The sequence below is a fragment of the Pieris brassicae genome, chromosome 2 (assembly GCF_905147105.1).
Source record: "Pieris brassicae chromosome 2, ilPieBrab1.1, whole genome shotgun sequence".
In the NCBI taxonomy this organism is placed as follows: Eukaryota; Metazoa; Arthropoda; class Insecta; order Lepidoptera; family Pieridae; genus Pieris; species Pieris brassicae.
In genome coordinates, this window is record NC_059666.1 from 8,139,723 (window position 1) to 8,159,248 (window position 19,526).

The 19,526-nt window shown below is 35.1% G+C and overlaps 3 protein-coding genes and 1 non-coding gene across 12 annotated transcripts; 2 read left to right on the top strand and 2 right to left on the bottom strand.

The window, feature by feature from the left end:
* The first annotated feature begins 253 nt into the window (after positions 1–253).
* LOC123720611 lies at positions 254–5,415 on the top strand. The gene is made up of 3 exons (XM_045677299.1): positions 254–2,637; positions 2,852–2,964; positions 3,799–5,415. Exons 1-3 carry the CDS (start codon positions 327–329, stop codon positions 5,296–5,298), a joined length of 3,924 nt encoding a protein of 1,307 aa, XP_045533255.1. The 5' UTR covers positions 254–326; the 3' UTR covers positions 5,299–5,415.
* A 983-nt stretch (positions 5,416–6,398) lies between these two features.
* LOC123720090 lies at positions 6,399–10,969 on the top strand. Of its 4 annotated transcripts, none has more exons than XM_045676561.1 (3): positions 6,399–8,241; positions 8,326–8,435; positions 10,363–10,969. In XM_045676561.1, exons 1-3 carry the CDS (start codon positions 6,516–6,518, stop codon positions 10,897–10,899), a joined length of 2,373 nt encoding a protein of 790 aa, XP_045532517.1. In that variant the 5' UTR covers positions 6,399–6,515; the 3' UTR covers positions 10,900–10,969. The 4 variants fall into 4 exon arrangements, with proteins under 4 accessions (XP_045532517.1, XP_045532518.1, XP_045532514.1 ...); XM_045676562.1 differs by having other exon boundaries at positions 6,399–8,235; XM_045676558.1 differs by lacking the exon at positions 10,363–10,969 and adding an exon at positions 8,526–10,234.
* Positions 10,969–17,606, bottom strand: LOC123720091 (solute carrier family 25 member 35-like). 6 transcript variants are annotated; one of them, XM_045676565.1, is made up of 6 exons: positions 17,431–17,606; positions 15,653–15,897; positions 15,026–15,225; positions 12,495–12,618; positions 11,491–11,633; positions 10,969–11,163 (listed from the first exon to the last, which is right to left on the bottom strand). In XM_045676565.1, exons 1-6 carry the CDS (start codon positions 17,431–17,433, stop codon positions 10,976–10,978), a joined length of 903 nt encoding a protein of 300 aa, XP_045532521.1. In that variant the 5' UTR covers positions 17,434–17,606; the 3' UTR covers positions 10,969–10,975. The 6 variants fall into 6 exon arrangements, with proteins under 6 accessions (XP_045532521.1, XP_045532520.1, XP_045532519.1 ...); XM_045676564.1 differs by lacking the exons at positions 11,491–11,633; positions 17,431–17,606 and adding exons at positions 11,753–11,895; positions 16,001–16,060; XM_045676563.1 differs by lacking the exon at positions 17,431–17,606 and adding an exon at positions 16,001–16,058.
* On the bottom strand, positions 12,749–12,820 carry Trnad-guc. The gene has a single exon. It is a non-coding gene; the product is annotated as a tRNA-Asp (tRNA).
* Positions 17,607–19,526: the final 1,920 nt, after the last annotated feature.

A 19,526-nucleotide genomic window follows, 5' to 3' on the forward strand; every position in this document is an offset into this window, starting at 1 on the left:
AGCTTGTTGGACCATTGTTCACTTGCGATAAAATTATGTAATAAAATACTTCAGCCTAATCGTTTTAATTCTTCCCCTAATATTAGCGATGTGCGATCATATTTCATCTCACTTTACTATAACAGCAATATAAGATAATGTTCTTAATAATACAAATAATTTGATTTGTAAGGTCACCTTCATGAAGTTTGAATCCATAAAAACTTCGCCGTTTTTCCTAATGTTTAGCAAAAATACATTATACACCTGTCAATGTCGTAAACATTTTATCTACTTACATTTTAAAATTTTAGTAAAGTTTAATATAAAAATCGAAAAAGAAAAAAATGGCAGTGTCGACGGCAATGTTTTTATTCGAAGTTGTTGTTGAAAACGTCAAAAGCTTGGTAGAGAGCCGTCAGATGATGATAAAAAGCGAATTTGCTGATATATTTTCCCTTGAGTTAAAAGACCCTAAACAGATGCATATCGTGATGCCAGAGCCGCCACCACTACCACCGGAGCCACCAGGAAAGAAAAAGGGTAAAGCGAAACCGAAACCTAAAAAGGGCAAGAAAGGCAAAGAGGAGGCACCACCACCCGAGCCTGTAATACAATCAGGACAATCAGTGTTATTTACAAGTAGTGCAGAATTTTTAATACAAACCATGAAAAAATTTCCCTTAGAGCTATCTTTGTGGAGCAAGGAAGATAACTTTTCGTATATTGGAACCACCTACGTTCCATGGGATCCAATATTCTACACTTACTTAGATAAGATCTGTAATGCTCAAGAAGCAACTCCCGTTACCTTAAATGAAGAATACAATATATTCGAAGAGGGTACTGCGAAATTGATGACTAAAATATCCATACAAGTCAAACTAACCTATCTTACAGATAAGGTCACTACTAGCTTTCGAACACTTTCGGAAGATTCAACGATCAAGAAAGTTCTTTATACCGGACTTAACTCAAAAACAACCTCATATATGTGCACAATGAAAACTACTGATGAAGATTTCGAAGAAAATTGCAATAAAGTTGAAAATAATTACATAGTAGATAAACCAAAGAACAACAAAATCGTTTATGCAGATTTCAAAAACGCCCCAGGAGCAAATCTTACATTTTTCAACGATGGTGATTATTGTTGCATGAGCCATGCAGACAAACCTCCTGAATCTATATATAAGGCGCCAGAAACTTGTCCCGACATCAATTTCATCATCGACTACGTAAGAAAAATTATAGTATCATGTAATGACAACATGCGCATGCTGACACCGCGTCCTGCGATCAAACCAAGAATAAAAGCAACTGACATCGATAGACTTTGCTACTGTAAAGAAACTAGTTGGCCTGGAGGTCAATTCGCTGAAAGGTTCAGAAAACAAGCACAGTCTGAACCATGCCCGGTATGTATAAACGCTGGGAAAAAACCAGAAGGATCAAGAGCTGCAACCTTTGATATTGCCAACATAAGAGGCCCTTGTGGTAGACCTGATTGTAGAATCGCTAGAGACTTAAGAGCTTACATTGAAAAACTTGTCGAAGAAGACAATGAAGAAATCAATATTGAGGATATTATAGGACCGTGTGGAAGTAGCAAGTGTACAATAGCAGAAAAAATTCAGCAAATCTTGCGGCATGAAGGAGATTTCAGACAGGGTAGCAATTTAGAGGGTTTGTCCACACAATGTGCATGTATCAAACAAATGCAAGATGCATTGACCAAAAAAGAAGAAGTTTGCGATGAAGTTTGTTCCAAGGAATGCGATGATAGCGATAGTGAGGCTAGTCGCTGTGATGGAGAGGCATGCCCTTTTAACAAAACTCAAAAAGTTTATGATGTATATTATTTCACAGTCGAGCATGACTTTTCTAAAGGATCCGTTACTAGTTCACCTGACACAGATAAATCTTCAAAATACAAATATTGCTCTGCAGATTGCCCAAGTTCAAAAGCCTCAGAGAAAGTTTCTTGCTCTAAAACTACGTGTTCTTCCCTCAACAAAAAAAGTGAAGAGCAAGTTATGGCCGAAGAAGATAAATGTAAAGACCCTGTGTGCCCAATCAAAGGTGTATTTCCACCTAGTCCGGCAGATAGTGATATAGAAATAGATTTTAATGATATACACAACCCTTGCTGCGTTAAATCATGTGATGTCGCAGCGAAGGTGAAAGACTTCATAGTGGATGGAATTTTGAGCAAAAAGAAGAAGACCGTCGAAGAAGATGACCCATGCTATTGCGACTGTGTATGTACCTTTAAGTTTTCTAAGAATACTACTTATTGTGCCGTCTGTGGTGGTTACGAATGCTTAGGTGAAGATGTTAAAGAAATGCCAGAATATGCAAAACCTCATCCATGTCCTGTTTACCATAAGCTATACGATAAAAAATACATTAAAACACCAAACCCATGGCCAGAGGAAGATTCAGCTTTAAAACAGCCAGATACAATGAGTAATAAAAGTTCAAGAACAACTGCATCGAAATTAACAACAGCCGAAAAAAGATTAACGGTTTCTAGATCAATGAAGTCAATCGGTGATCGTAAATCTGATAAGAAAGAAAAAAGTACCGAAAAGGTAAAAAAAACCAAAGAAGAGAAAAAGAAAGTTGGTAAATTTACCGCAAATGTACCTGAACCTGGTAGGTATTTATATAATGGCTACATCTAACTATGTTATGACAAACGCAAATAACAATCTAAATTTATAGTGAGTTCGACAAATTTCTATATCTTTTAGCGTAACGTCAAGGTTTTTTAATATTTTTGAAAATTAACTTCCATGCCTAGTTAGATAGATATCGAAAGATGTTTACAGTATATGACACAGTACACAGTACGGTTTACTTCCTGCAGCGGCTGCACAAATAGTCCCTGTTGAAAAGAAACCCGAGCCTAAGTATCCTTACCCACCCGTACCTAAGAACATGGGCTGGAATTGGACAGCAGAAGATATTCCGGGATTGAAGGTAACTATTAAAATGGATATTTAAATTTACCAGTGCATTTAACCTGACTTGTTTCGTTAAAAAATCATAGTTACGGTACGAGACACTACTGTTAGCGCAGTACACATTTAAGCGCAAAGCCTTTTTATATTTTTAGTGAATTTTTTGAAACTTTCTGCTTTTAACAGAAATTTTAAACACTACTTAAGCGTTAATTTGAGTTGTATATGGCTATCACTAGGCGAGCACAAATAAAACTCAAAGTGATTGTTTTTATAAAGAAACGGTGTAACTAGCCTCTTACACATCGCTACTCAGTGTTCCGAACATCAATGCGACGTCGGGCACCACACATCCTCAAGATACACATGTGTGAACTCGTTGGCATTGCGTAGAAATTTAAAACTACTATATTTAATGTACTCTGTGACTAAAGCGCTAGTTAACAAGCTTTCATATATATTTTTTATCATCGACAGCGACTTGTAGAGCGCACGAAGTCCTCACTATCTTCGACCTTAGGGCGGAAATCATCAACTATACTACGTCTATCCACAGCGCAGGGCGTGTCATATTATTTTTCTATAAATCAAGCAGATTTTTATTTTAAGCCAATAATTTTAACACTTTGTCATCTTTACTAAAATTAGAAAGTAAAAAGATTTAATTTACAGTTTTACGTTCGTTTATATTTCTATATTATTCAATTCTTATTAAAGAAAACATTTAAAGAAAACTTTATTTACAGCGACGAGCATAGCATGACTTTATTTTTCAATAATTAGATTTTTTGTGAAATATTTAAATTATGTAAAAATACAGATAATATTAAGGGTATAACTGAACTGTTTTCAGCCTCGTCCAATGTGGAGACCTGGTGCAGCCAACAAAATTTTAGTTAGACGATACAGAGCTTTACTCGAAGGAGTCGATGTTGTAGCTAAAAAGAAACGTGCTATGATGCAACGAAAAAAGAAAGTAGAAATCAAACCTACCATAATAGTGAAAAAACGGGACGGTGAATATACTGTTCACATGGAGGTATTAAAGAAGTATTCTAAAGAACGACTATTGTTCCAAAACCCGTATGATGATAAGCCAGCCCTGATTTATACAATAGGAAAAACTGAGGAGGAAAAAAATAAAATAAGAAAACAGCGTGAAAGGAGAGAACGTCGTGAAACAAGACGCAAAAGTCGGTTACTGCAATCGACATTTAGAGATAAGTGTCAGGAGATTTGTTTAAAGGCATATAATCAAGCGATTGGTTTATTGCCGCTACCTAATCCTAATAGTCCGGATTGTCCCTGTCACACAGACGCTACTCAAAATGTTAGTCCACCGATAGATTCCTGTTCTTGCTCTGATGAAGGCTCTATATCCAGTAGTGACACAGATGGTGATGAGTGGGAGATTCAGTTTTCACCTCCCGCAGCTCGGTGGGATGTTAAAGCAAAGCATCCACCATCAGTTATGGATAATGAAAGTCAATATACTTATCTAGATTATAAAGTTAAATTGCTTGATAAAAGTGGGAATCCTGTACCACGATACTTTAAAGGCCCTGACGGAAAGCAAGAGTGCAGTGATCTAGGAGGTTTTTGGGGACCAGGTCACGTTTGGTTAGAAATAAACAAAGACGGCTACATAGGACCAGATGTTAGGTGGGTACCCATGAACTTTACTGGGCCAGATGGAATGTATTATTCGGCGGAGGAAGGTTTCTTTACTGAAAGTACTGGTAAAACCCTCAAAATAGGAATAGATGGTTATATAGATAAAGATGGTAAGTGGGCGTGGTATTCAAAACGAAGATCTCGAAGTCCCAGATCAACTATTACAGCAACAACAGCTGAATCAAAGAAGTCGGCTAGACCAGCAACCCAGTCTAAAGCGCCTGAAGACGCAAAACCAAAAGGTAACGCTCGATCCCAAGGAAAGGAAAGCCCAAAGCCAGTTTTAGCAAAAGGGACTGCGGATAAGACAAAGAAAACTGTTTCGTATTCATCAAAAGCAAAGAGTCCAGTTGTAATGAATTTAGCAGTTAACTACGATAAAAATAGATCACCACAATCTGACTATCCCAAATATAAATTAATCGAGCCCAAAACACTAGCAAAGTATAAAGAAATAATGAGAGATCTTTCAATGTATGATGATTTAACGTTCGATACAAAACCTCCCATTAAAACGAGCCGAGCTTCAAACACACCAAAAAAACGAGCAGGATCATCTTGGAATAATAGAAGTAGACATACGGCACCCAATGTCCCTGCCGTTATTTCCTCAGATGGAACGCACGCTTATAATGTCCAAGATGAATATTTGAATATTTTTTGTTCAAAATGTGCTTAAGAATGGTATTAAAAATATTGTGAAACCGCTTAACCGATTGTTGTGATAACGCTTTATCAAACTACAGCTAGTAGTACTCAGCATTAAAATCGTTATTAAATAAATACCTAGTGTCTTGAGGGTCTACAGTTATTTGAAAATCTTTTCTTTATGGAAACTTGCAAAAACATGACGCACGATGTCTCGATGAACCACGACCTTAATAACTTAAAGGCCTAAAACGGTTGGTAACGCCGAACTTTCCCTGGAACAACATCAGGCAACCAGCTTCGACTTGCTTCTTGCTACAGTAATTTTGCCTTTTGTCCGTAACAACTATATTACATAACATGACAACATAATCCAACGTAACGTAGCATAACGTATGAACGTAACGTAATAACTTTAGATTTTAAAAGGTTTTATTAACGCTTTAATTATTTTGACAAACCATTTTTAAGTAATCTTTTGAAAAAGATAAATTATTGTTCAATTGTCAAGATTAACTATTTAATTATTTAAAAATTATAGGAGTGCCCTGTATGTATGGGAGGTTAAGATCTTTCGAAATGATGACCAATTAATTAATAATGAAATAAATATTACTAAGATTATTAACAACGCAAATTTAAATGATGTAGATATTTATTTATAAGTTCCGAGACAACATGCATGCTTAAAAAAACATTATTAGAACATTGAAATTACAAACAAACAACGGAAAATATCATAATCACGAAAAACATTTATATAGACAATAGCAAAATAAAAAACTCAAATTGAAACGAAAACTAAATTGACAAATATATGAAACAGTTTTAAATCAGATAAGCAGAGAAAAAAATCTAGTATAAATTTTTTCAGGTACGAACTTTAAACGAAAAATTCACACCTTTCTATTTTTCCCAATAATCCACAGATAAGGATACTTATTATACGGAGCCTATTTAATTGTTTTATATTGTAGATATAGAAGTTCTATGCTCTCTTATTAGTGGCATAGAGTATACGTTTCAAAAAGTAAATATTTTTAACTTAAGTATAAACAAACTTTTTTACGAAAAATACGAAACATTACGAAATATGAATGCTTGACATTCATTCATTCATTTATTTTCGGCAATGTAAATTACAAGTAAAATTAAAATTTTAATAAATTATTTTAAATTATATCTTGTAGAACTATAGATAGTAAGCATTTTTTATGATTCATGTTAAGGTAGAATTGTAACTTTAATATGGCTTCTTCGGATTCAATGTTTTTATTTGAGTTCATTGTTGAAAAATTTAGGAGCGGCTTAGATTCTGAAACCATTTATTTCAAGGCCAACTTCAAGGACGTGTTTGATATCTCTTTGGACATTCAACGTGAAATCAAAACTAAGGTAAAAAGGAAGAAAACTAAAATTAGAACTATTAAATCTGAAGAAGAGTCGCAGCAGAAAGTATCGTTAACTAAGATTAAAACAGGAGGGTCAATATTAATCAGCATGATACCGCAGCAACTTATAAATAGTATGTTTAACAATGAATTAGAAGTATCTCTGTGGAATAAAAATTTAAATAAAAAGCTCGGTTCACTGATGATTCCTTGGACACAGTCATATTTAAACTATATATCAGCTTTAGAATACGATCAAAATAAGCTACCTGTTTCTGTGAGAAAAGTATATACCATATGCAATAACTTCAAGAAAAAAATTGCTTTAGTAAAATTGAAAGTAAGGCTTTCTTATTTCGAAGCACAAAGAAATAACGAACTAATACCAAAGTCTCTTGCATATTATGTAACAAAGTCATCACAGCTAAATTCTGATATAAATAAAATTGAACAAACATTAGATAAACAGCATGGCGTTATCAAAACAACATATAGTGGAAATAAAGTTGTGAAAAGCATAAAAACAAATAAAGATTACAAATCAAAGCTTAAGCCAATTTTTAATAGTCAAAGTACTAAATATTCTGAGAATAAGGAAAAGGTTATAGAAGAAAATATAATTTCGGAGGAACAAGCAAAAGATTATGCGAAATCGGAGAAGATAAGAAATACAAAAGTTCTGAGCAAGTCAAAATCTTTGACAAATATTGAAAAAAACCGTTATAAGCCCGTGCATTACATATTTGGCGACCCAAAGGGGCAATTTGGAGGCAAGACATACTGTGTGAACTATTTTACTGTAGAAAGAGATTTATCAAACCAAACATCTAAATCTTCTATAACTGACAAATCTCCATCGAATAAATCAATCCCATCCAAAGCCAAGTTTAAATTTAAGCCGTGTGATAGCGAATGTCAAGTTATGAAAAACAGATCGGGTTCTTGTCCAGCAAGTACATGTACGTTAGACCTTCCTGAGGAAGCTGCTCCTTTAATTAGTATAGCGAAATGTAAACAGGTAGTTTGTGATAACAAACAGCACAGAGTACTTCCACCACCAGCAGATGATCAAATTTTACTAGATCTATCAAGTTTGCAAAGAGATTGTTGTGATCGAACAGATATGACCGAAATGGTTCAAGAGGTAGTTGGTGGTATGACAGCTAAGATGAAAGTTGGTAAAGACCCTTGCTATTGTTCGTGTGAATGCAGATTTGGGTTTATGAAAAAAACGACATACTGCGGAGTATGTGGCGGTTACGAAATGATTGGAGAAGAATTAGCAGGTAAACAGATAAAAGAAGTATTTCCATGTCCTTTCTATCATAAACTTATTGATAAGAATAAGTTGAAAACATTGAGCATTTCTGGAAGTGACAGTAAGAAGAAAGGTGACGATGTAAGTGTAAAAGCGATGAAAGTAAGTTCAAGCCAGAAAGCAACAGCATCTGAAAAACGCACCCCTACTCAAACATCAGCTGTTACTGAAAAAAAAAGCGTTGAATCCGAAAAAGATAGCAAAAAAAGTAAAAAGAAAAAGAAAGATGATCGATTTAAATTCAATTACGGCTATAAAGGTATACGTACGTATTGTACATTGGTATATTTATTTTAATTAATGTTTATATTTTTAAAACATGGCTTTGAGTAATATAACATAATTCTAGCTCCTCAAATTGGACATAGTAGATGTGCATTTCCTTGTACTGGCACGCTGAATAATGTGCCGAAAAAGATGGGTTGGCTCTGGACTGCTGAAGATGTACCAGGAATGAAGGTAAATACAATGTAAATTGAAACATGAAAAAAAATTCTGCATTTATTTATTTTTACTTATCTTTTTTTTAACTTTACTTTATTTTTTTAGTTTCGCCCAGGCTGGAAACCTGGTGCCACTAATAAACACGTGGTTAGATTACTTAGAATGGCAAGAAATCCGGGTGAAGTTTTGCTACCTAAAAAGAAAAGACGAGAAGCGTCAAAGAAAAAACCTTTATTGCGCCCTCTTCTTATAGTTCACAAGAAAGAGGGTGAATTCACGGTAACAATGGAAACTATGAAGACTTACGCTAAGCCCAGAGCTGTTAATCAATGTCCTTATGAAGATAAACCCGTTCTCACATATACAATAGGAAGAACTGAAGAAGAGAATCAAGAAAGAAAGAAGAAAAAAGCGCGAGAACAAAGGCGACTTGAAAGATCACAACGACAGTTTATTCAAAGCGCATTTAAAGATATGTGCCGTGAAATTTGCTTGAAAACTTACCAACAGGCATTGGGTATCCTACCCGACGCGGAGGACCCCGAATGTACTTGCTACCCTGCTTTACCGTCAGCAGACAGAACTAATTTAGATATTTCGTGTTCTTGCTCTCAGGATGAATCTTCTATTGGATCTGATACAGATTCCGATGAATGGATAGTAGAGTTTACACCTCCATGTGCTACGTTCAAACCTACTTCGAAAGCCAAAAAAGTAACTAAGTCAGATAACAGCACCCAGTACACTTACTTGGATTACAGAGTAAAATTACTAGATCGATTGGGTAACCCTGTTCCTAGGTACTTTAAAGGACCAGATGGTAAACAACAATGTAGTGACTTAGGTGGTTTTTGGGGACCAGATAAAAAATGGCTTACTATTAATATTGATGGGTATGTAGCGCCTGATGGACGTTGGGCTCCTAATTACTTTATTGGGCCAAATGGAGAGAATGTCGAAGGTGCAGCTGGAAAATTCCAATCCGCTAATAATAACTGGTTAGTGGTTGGTGTAGATGGGTTCGTAGACTGTCAAGGTAGATGGAGATTCTATCCGAAACCTAGAGGAATGCTGCCCGACAAAAAACTTCAAGATTCCAAGAAAAAAGGCACCCGTCCTGGTGCTACCGACAAAAAGAATAAAGAAGACATGGCTGCTTTGAAATCTGAAGCGAGCTGGAGTTGCTTTGGCGGTGCATCGGCTACAGAACTATCAAAATTAGGCATCGTTGGTCATGGTCACGACAAAAAGTTACTTTTGACAGCCTTAAAGGAATTGCTGGCCCAAGGAGAAAATGTTAAGATACCTCAACCATCGACAGTTTACCGTCTACCACCTTCCAAGAAGCGTCGAAGGATGCCAACTAAACAGTCTCGGAGTCCCTATGAAGAACGGTCAAAATGCACGCACTCTCTGCCATCGGGCAAGGGTATAGTAGCAGTAGATGATCAGGGAAACAAAACTTACTTCCGCTTAAAAGGAGGTAAAAACGTAAGGCCTAAACAAAGGCTGAAGGAACTAACAAGACGTGGTATAAGTTTGAGTTCTTTCCATGTTCCGTGCTTACGCTCATTTATAGGTACAGAGCTGATGAAAAAACAGCAGAGGGCACGCTTAATAGCCCTGTCGACTAAGAACGCTGGCACTCAAAAATAATAAGGGAGTCGCATATTAATTGTGTCCAAGATAATGTTTTAATGTAAGATTGTGTGTGGCGATGTTGTATATTATTTTGTATTTGGTATTGTACTAAGTTAAATTTTGTAACGTTTATATAAGATTAAGTGTCATAATGTTAGTAAATTATATCCGTTCTATTTTATTTTTATTTAGGCATAGGTAAAAATATTTGCAAACGTACATTAATTGAAAGTAAGCATTTTTTATTTATTTCATTAACATTTTCGTAAATCACAGTATTAATAACGTTTCCAATGTTTAGGTGAAATATGGGTGGAAACCTGGCGCGATTTCTAAACGCCTCTTAAAAATGCTTAATAAAGCGAAATTGCGAAAATCTGTCGTTACTGAAATTAAACAAGTTAAACGACAAAAGAAACTAACAGCACCCAAACCCCTTATAACAGTTGGCAAAACAAACGGGCAATACCACATTGAAATGCAAGTCTCTGAAAACGACGAACATACACCCTTAATATACGATATTGAAAGTGTGAATAACAAAGCTAAATTGAGAAAGAGGGAGAAATTACAGAAATATCTAACTTCCAATGCTGTCAAAAAGGTGTGGTCGGATCCATTTCACCCACAAAATTGTGAAAATGTTTGTCTTAAATCGTTTTACGAAGCTATGGGAATGACAGCGCGTGAGACAGTTCCAGAAAACATTGAAGAAAATTGTTGCACCTGTAAAAATGAAGAGGTATCTTCAAGTTGCGATTCTTCAGAAGCCGATTGGGTGATACATTTTACTCCGCCTATATCTAATTATCTCCGTTCACAATTATCTAACGTTTAAGAAATTAACTTAAACCAATATTTGTAATTTGTGCGTTCAGATTTGTGAAGTAAATAAAACACATTATTATTTGATATTATCTCTTTTTTTCAAACGTTATGTTTAACATATCCCATATAACAAGCGACAATGTTGTGTGTGGAGCTATTCTTAAATAAAGAGGTCCAAATCCTTTATAAAGTCCATATACGCCTTCTGTCTTCAATATTTTCTTAAGGCAATCGAAAACACCTTTGTACATCAGATCACCTTTTGACGAGGTACCTGTAAGAATATTATACGAGCTTAGATTTTAAAAATATAACTGAGGGCGTCTTAAAGTTTAAGCATATCCCTCAGTTATAAAGGAGACAAGTTACCCATTGGGTACCAGAAACTAGCTTATTGCTTAATATATCCTGCGGTGTCCCTCTTAAAAAGCAAAAAAATTAATGATTGAAGTACAGGGAAAAGACAGATGATAAATAATGGTATCTTGTTGATTACATAAATGTGACGAAGAAATAAAGATGACCCCCAAATGGGCTGTAAGGAGAAAATAATGCAAAGAAAACACAATAAGTGAAAAAGGTTTTGGCAGTTGGACATTACCCTGGTTGAATATACGTGTACTGACAACGTCCAGTGGGGTTTCCAATAGGACACACAAGATGCCACATGCTAAGCTGGCGACACAGGCTAGAAGAGCTGGTGAATTCTGACAGAAGCCATTCGCGATAAGTTGCTCTTTCAGTCTGCAAATCAAATCTAGTTTCTTAACACATATCGAATTCGATTTACTGATAATTAGTAACAAGTCGAACAATATGAAATATTAGTAGATATAGGCTATGATGTCGAGGGTGATAATTACCCTGATTATACAGTCGTACGGTGACAACGTCAAATGGACATATGACTGCAGAAACCACAGCTCCACTAAGAGCACTAGCCAGGAACGCTAAGCGTAGCCTTGAATTTGTGCTTATTCCGTGACTCAGCAAGGTTTCTTTAGCACTGCAGACAAATTCTGTGTTAACTGAATATTCTCTATTTCTTTATACTAAAATGTATTTTTATTATACATAGGAATATTATCTGCTTTATATATATACGTAGATATAATAATAACTAGTATACTGACTAATAATAAAGCAATAAAATTTATCGATTGAAATTTAGTTATAATGTTTTTTTTTCGAAAATGAAATCAACTTTGACGTAACTCACACACTATTTGACAGTATGTTAATTATTTCTTTTTTTATAAAGAATAATTTAAAATTTCTAGTCTTTTTATTCTAGGCCCATGGTCAGCACATATAATTATTATCAAAACAATATATACAAAATATTGTAAAAACTATTTAAAAAGAGTAAGTATGGCCCATTCTTCTCCATATAAAACTACCGTTTTGAAGAGCAACTGAATTTTTTTTAAACATTTTAACTTGTTATTTTGGCTTTCAAAGGCGCCTTCTTAAGAGAACTGAAATAAATGATTTGTCATTGCTCAATATATGATAATTTTTCTTGTCACCTCAAGGTGGTCGACTATGTACATAACAATATTTTATATCTATATCTTTAAATTATCATACAATATTATAACTTACATTGAAAATGTGGTTAGCTGTGCGGAACTACCAATTGCTAATCTAAGACAAGATGCATGGACGCCTGCAAAGAAACCGCGAAAGCCCTCGGTTTTGTAAATCTTCATCAAAGCGTCTATTGTGCCTGGAATTATTTATATAAGTCGAATGTTGACAAATGTTTTTCATATGGTTCTAATGTATTATACAAAATAAATGGATACATGAACTAGGAATTAAATCTTGAGACTAAGAAGAATATTAAAAAAGGACCTCTCTCCGGCGGGGAATCGAACCCCGGTCTCCCGCGTGACAGGCGGGGATACTGACCACTATACTACCGAAGATATGTGCTGACTGGCGAATTTATCTAAATATGCTTTTACAAAATTACGTAATCATCTATAAACTCAATTTTAATCAAATGAGATATATAACCCTTGCTCCGGGAAACAAAGTCGTAAAAACACAACTAACTTTTTTCAGGAAATCTAAAATAAGATAAAGCTAAGTTATTACTAGATTACTAAGTACATTACTTATACAAATATATATACCTAGTCTAGCCATAAATACTGGAACAAAGAAAAAAATCTATTGCAAATAACATGTATTACTTTTACAGTGTGTTAGTTCAATGCATAAATATAAAAAAATTAAAAATATAAAAAGCTTATTCCAAGTGATCTCCATTGGCTGCAATACAGTCCTTTAAACGTTGAGGCCAGTTATCAATAGAAGCACACACTCTTGCCACGGGAAAATTCTTCACAGCCAATCGTACGGATTGTTTTAGGGACTCCAAATTTTCATTAAGAGCAAGCCGTTGTCTCTATAACTGACCATAAATCGTAATCAAGTGGATTAAGATTGGGTCTAGACGACGGCCAGTCTTCAATTCTGATGAAGTCCGAAACGTTCGTTTCCAACCGAGACTGCGTAGACCGAGCTTTATGACGTGCGCCGAGTCTTGCTCGAAGGACCATTCTTGGTTATTGAACATGTTAAGGGGCTTCATTACTTTCTCAAGAATGGTATCTTGATACACTTGTGTCGATGTTTTGATACCTTTTTCACAAAAGTATGGTTCACTCCTTCATAGCTAACACCCCACCAAACCATCACTGAAGTCGAATAGTGCCCACGTTGCACTCGGTCGACTAATAGGGAAGCTTTCTTAGAGCTTTGAGAATAAATACGGTCATTTTGTTTGTTAATATGTTGCTCAATTAAAAAAAAATCTCATCCGTAAACAATTTTTTGTGACCTCCCTTTGCAGTACGCAAAGGGCTACAGTAGTTGTTTCGATTTTACTACCCCGTTATTTTTTTAAATAACCAGTTAAGAAATGACCAGTACGTCTTTTATAGGGCTTCAAGTCCTAAGTCATCTTTTAATATACGCGACATGGTTCTAGGTGCTATCTTCATCTCCCGAGATAAAATCTTTTGCATTCGGACAGGATGTCTTCGAATTCTTTGCCTTACTGCTTTGCCCACCCTTTTCGTATGAACACCACGTGGACGGCTAGATCTTTTTCTGTTACAAACATAGGAGGTCTCGCTGTACCTATTAATAGCCCGGAACACACATATTTTACTAATACCAAGCGTATGGTGAGTTTTAAAAATTGCATTTGGCTCCTTACCTACTTTGTGTTATGTAATCACAGCGATTCTGTTCTCTTTATCACCCCACGGCAATTTAATATCGCAAAATATTGTAAATGTATTGGCGTCAAAATGAGAAAACGCAAGATTCCAAATTCAAATGTAATATTTTGTTTATTTTTAATTGTAACAGTATGTATGGCCACACTAAGTATGCATATCAAATGCTATTTGTTTTCATATTCGACGATTTAAATATTTTTATTCTGTATTTAGTGTAAATAGTTAGAAAATTGCTAAAAATACATTACAGTAATTTATGAACAGCAAAAGCGTTTTACGATAGTTTCACTATTTAAACATAATAACGAAAGACACAATAACGTACGGATAAAGTAATGTACGGGACATTACCACGGTAATTTGCCGAAAGTCTAAAACTAAATAATTTATAACCAATTTCTTTCGTGGAAATATGATGGGCTTGGTGTAACAGAGATACATATATTATTATCACTCTTTAATTGTTTTTAAATTGTCTCATTACTTCTATATTTTGCAAAAATTCTGAACAAAATTATATAGTACAAGGAAGTCAAAAATGAGAAAACATTTAAAAACCTTTTATATATTTAAACTACATTAAAATTATACTACTTAATGATAATTGTTTCTTTTAAAAATGTATATATTTATACATAAATGTATATTTTTTTTAATAAGGGTTAGGTATGTATAATACAAAGGATAGGACAAAAACTGAACGTCATTCAATATGTCAACGCCCAGTGTTGCAATGCTAGCTGAGGCTTTAAGGGGAGTATCTCCGAACAGAGGAGTAGCGACAAAGGATGTTTTATATTTGTATAGAACAATGATACAATTAGCAGTTTATCGTTATACAACAAACAGTTTAAGTTCAATGTTAAATACGTAACTAACCAGTATACATATGCTGTTGCCCAACCGCTACACTAGGATGCGCCGCGGCTTGCAATCTGGTTTTCACAACTGACATTGGGTTCGCAACCAAACCGCTCATAAAACCGCTAGCGCCAGCCCAAAACGCTGCTTTCTGAACATTTACGGAACCAGTTGATTGTGTCCAACCTTGAACTTCAGCTGCGTGATACGTGCCAAGTCTGGAATGATTATCAGACTAAGACGTGGGTCCCAAACTGTCCGATTTGTAGCTGATTTTATCAGAAACAGATTAAATTCTTCGTACTTGTAAAAACTACTTCACATATTAACTAAGAAGTCGTGAATCTATCTCTTTTCATCTAGCGTTAACACATTAATAGAAAGACACAAATGTAATTAATAATTCTGATTCAGTTTTTATGACAATGCTCAATTTGTCATATAAGCAGTTGCCTTATTTCGATACTTCGTAAAGCGATTCATTTGGGACAAATTTGGTTTCCTCTTTATTCTAGTTTAATAATTAAGTTAATCAACAGAATTTCGTAACGGTTTTAATTTTTATTTCTAGGTCTGCTAGATATACATTTAATTAATAAACGCAACCCTAAATTTTAACAAAAATTACAGCGACAAATGCGTTACCTAACAGAGTTCATACAAAAACCGAACACCACGGCTGGAGTAAGGCCTTTCTGCAGTGCCAGCACGCCATCCGCCTTCGCGATCACGTAGAGCCCATGGAAGAGGCCCCTATATTGTCTCGGCTGCTCCTTTCTAGACCGCAACTCGCCTTGCAGCTGAAGTCTAGTTTTGACGACATCCATCGGATTCGTGAAAATAGTGGCACCAGCGCCTGCTAAACCTCCTATTATGAAGTCCATTGCTGACTGGAAAGATAATAATGCATACTCACAATGTACGGGGAAACCTTTTTTACACTTATTACAGTTAGATTGTTTAGTTGTAACTTTAAAAATCAAAGGTACAGACTTGAAGGAGTGCTTCAGAAGAATCTAATATGTAAAACTTCATTAATAAGTTCCTCTTTGTTGTAATAGAGTATTTATTAATTGGATTGCGAGTACAATTAAATAAATATTGAGATATTCAACGAGTTGTCACATTAAACATACGTATGATGATATAACAATGAGAGATTATATACAAGGTCGTTAACTAAGTCTAGATCATAAAAAGATTTTACTGTTTAAACTTATACAACAATTATCTTGCAATTAAAATATTGTTACGAAGACGGGTCGACTGCCATGTTTCTAGATTTTTCCACTAGTTAGAGAACTTTTCAGCAAGCTGTAATATGATTTCTGACCGTTTCAGGAGAGGGTCAATCACATATTAGAAAATTGTAATTTTCATAATGTTACCCTAGTTTTCAGGAAGCTGAAACCTTTTTTCAGTCTGTTTCAGAACATGTGTAGTCGAGTGGTGCAGTTTTCAGGAGACCCGTTTTCAGGCGTTTTCAGGCCTAGTTATACCCCTTTGATGAAGGAATATTCTAGACCGAACTTTCTAGGTGTGAGACAAGGACGAAATGATACGAGAGAGAGAGAGAAGATCAGAACTTTCTCGAAACTAGACGAGCACTCTAGAACGCCGTACGACAAGGACGGAGCAACGTGCGAAAGAGACAAAGAGTGCGAACGTTCTAGAATTGTGCAATCGCTACTCAGTAGCAAGCCCGCCTAGAAAGTTCTCGAATATTGTTTAGAATTATTCCCAGGGATATATAAGCGAGCCGAAACGCGAATAGTCACTTAGTTTTGAATGCGATAACAAGAGCGAAACACCGAAGCGATAAAGTGCGAATAAAGTGAATATAAGTGATAAAGTACTGTGTGAAGTGTGCATAAGTGAAGTAATTAGTGACTGTGTTTTTATGTGTTATAAGTGCATCTCTGCGATTAAATTGTGCCATAAATTCCTCATTGATTTTTCAAGAAATAAACCCTTGAATAACTCTACGGCATTTTCTATCCGATCCCCTAGCTCGTAACAATATTTAAGTTTATTTTCAACCTTCTATATAGTATCTATTGCAGTACAATTTTTATACTTAATTTAGGTACAAAGAAAATCCGTTAATTCAAGTAGGCTGTGCAATCTTTAGTTGTTAACTGCTGTTTTTAGAAGGGTGAGCACGAAGCCATACATAAAGCGTGATTAAAGAATCATACTACATTTTCTCTATGAAATTGTGATAGGACTGGTTCCTCACACACAAGCGTAATCAAAAATCCATACTATCGCAAAATACTTTGATCTAGGCCAATAATATATATATATATATATATATATATTAACGAATGGTTCTTTTTATTGTCTTAATTTTGTATGGTCATAAAAGTAAACAATCACTCTTGGTATTTATTAACAATTAAATTTAACGAAAATTAACTCACCATAAACAGCAGACCAAAGACTGATCATTTATAACATCAAAATCTTACAATCTAAATTATTTCCGTCACTTCACTTAAACGATTTCAATTATATCACAATTCAACATTATTTTTTGATTAAATAACACAAAAAACACGTGCCTTACGGAAATTAATCAACTGATACTATTTCGTTACGTATTTGATGACGATACATCGCGTGGCATTGACATGAAACTTTGGCCATGGACGAGATTAAACAACACTTGGCCTTAGTCAATGATAAAGAAAATTTTACCAAACTATTTTTGTATATTTGTGATTAGCCGGTATCATGTGACAGTTATATAAATTATTTATACATTTTTAAATATTATTCATTTTAATATTAGAATATTGTAAATATCCAATATTTGTGAAGTTAAATTTGTTTTTATACTCAGAATTCTTTCCAATTTGACCCAAATGTACGATTTCTGGTTAAATAATGGTGATTTTAATAATAGACGATATTAGATTTACTCTATATTAAACACTGAACAATACATGTGTACTACAATAGAATATAAGTAAAATAATGAAATATTAATTGCCATGTAACGAAGGAATGCAATCCCGAAGAGAGTGCCTACGATTTAGGAAAAGCCTGAGTGAGCAAAATGTACAGTCTTGGCTCGTACACTACATATATAATCATTAACCATCACCATCTACCATCATTTAAATTTCACATAAATATACTATATGTATATAAACGTAGTATAGAAATTTACTTATGACGTATTTATACGAACAAAAGATACTCTTTTATTATTACCGGTTGGTGGTAGTAATTACAATACCTATTTATAATTATTGGTTCCTTTTCGAATAAAACCATAATGACGTCACCCAGTTTGGCAAGGCGAGCGTGTGTAGGAAAATGACATGAATGAGTATTGATCTACAAGAAACAATGTATAATTGATAAGGATTTTCAATCCTATGCCAAAAGAACAAGAACGCTTTTTGAACAATCGTTGGTTCCATACCGATATAATATCTCAGATAACTTTCAGAAGAAAGTGAAGTTTTAAACATTACTATTTCCTTGAATATTGATTTATTTATATCTACGTGGCAGCGGCGAATCTACTTAAGGGCTTTTTGGTCTGCAGCCCAAGGCCCCGTGGATACAAAGGGCCCCAGTCCCTACTGAAAATAATAGGCGATATTTTGAGATAAAACAAACATCAATAATTAAAAAAAAAACGAATCAATATTGGAATCCCTGAGATCAATCAACTCATGTGCGATGCGCGTCTCTCGAATGGAACGGGGAAATCCCCGTGGCTTGTTTTCGGTCAGTATATTTTTTCGGACCCACAAAGCCCAAGATTTGTGGGTGGGATTGAAGGGGTTCTTCAAGAAAAGAGCGTATCAATTTTCAAACGGCATGCAACGCACCTGCGATCCTTATGGCAATGTGAGTGTCCATGCGCGGCTACTGCTGCCTGCCCGTTTGCAGCAGCCCCTGTTATATAAAAAATCAAATATAAGATAACATTTCACTATTTAGGTAACGGCCTTATCGCTTTCAAGGTGATGTTGTTCGTAAAAACATACAACATCTTGTTTTTTCCCTTAAAAAACCGCGATTCGCGGTGACTACTGCATCATGAACTTCAAATTTGTGGCCTGAAATGATTCTTTTATTTAAACCGCGGTAATAGGTAGAATACTGGAGCCAAGATCCAGTGAATATAGAGGATTTTCCAGCCAGCTTCTTAAATGACAGCCATCGCAATTTCTGGACAATCAATCTGTGAACTTGTAGGCAGGCGTTATCTTGGTGAAACAAATCAACTTTCGTCAGGTTGCCACGCTGTTGCTAGCGAATATCCTCAAGCAAACTTCTTAGTTTTCCTGCGTACAAGTCCCATAATAGTGGCTGCGCGTAGCCGTCCCAGAAAAAACAGCCAATGTTCTTATCAGCGAATGGAATCGCCTCAAATTTCTTCGGAATTGGAGATAGCGGTCTCTTCCAAGTCATAGATTGCTTTTTCCTTTCCGGGTTATAATGGTGAATAGTTATGAATCAAGCCAACAATCGGTCAAGATCTTGTTGTAACAGACCT

What these genes read in the sequence shown, in the direction of transcription:
- LOC123720611 (XM_045677299.1), top strand. Translation starts at nt 327, where the DNA reads ATGGCAGTGTCGACGGCAATGTTTTTATTCGAAGTTGTTGTTGAAAAC. An exon ending in CGCAAATGTACCTGAACCTG is followed by an intron (nt 2,638 to 2,851) that starts GTAGGTATTTAT and finishes TACTTCCTGCAG; the next exon opens with CGGCTGCACAAATAGTCCCT. An exon ending in AAGATATTCCGGGATTGAAG is followed by an intron (nt 2,965 to 3,798) that starts GTAACTATTAAA and finishes AACTGTTTTCAG; the next exon opens with CCTCGTCCAATGTGGAGACC.
- LOC123720090 (XM_045676558.1), top strand. Translation starts at nt 6,516, where the DNA reads ATGGCTTCTTCGGATTCAATGTTTTTATTTGAGTTCATTGTTGAAAAA. An exon ending in TTACGGCTATAAAGGTATAC is followed by an intron (nt 8,242 to 8,325) that starts GTACGTATTGTA and finishes ACATAATTCTAG; the next exon opens with CTCCTCAAATTGGACATAGT. An exon ending in AAGATGTACCAGGAATGAAG is followed by an intron (nt 8,436 to 8,525) that starts GTAAATACAATG and finishes TTATTTTTTTAG; the next exon opens with TTTCGCCCAGGCTGGAAACC.
- LOC123720091 (XM_045676564.1), bottom strand. Translation starts at nt 16,042, where the DNA reads ATGAAGTTTTACATATTAGATTCTTCTGAAGCACTCCTTCAA. An exon ending in TTTTGTATGAACTCTGTTAG is followed by an intron (nt 15,226 to 15,652) that starts GTAACGCATTTG and finishes TAATCATTCCAG; the next exon opens with ACTTGGCACGTATCACGCAG. An exon ending in CAGCTAACCACATTTTCAAT is followed by an intron (nt 11,896 to 12,494) that starts GTAAGTTATAAT and finishes ATTTGTCTGCAG; the next exon opens with TGCTAAAGAAACCTTGCTGA.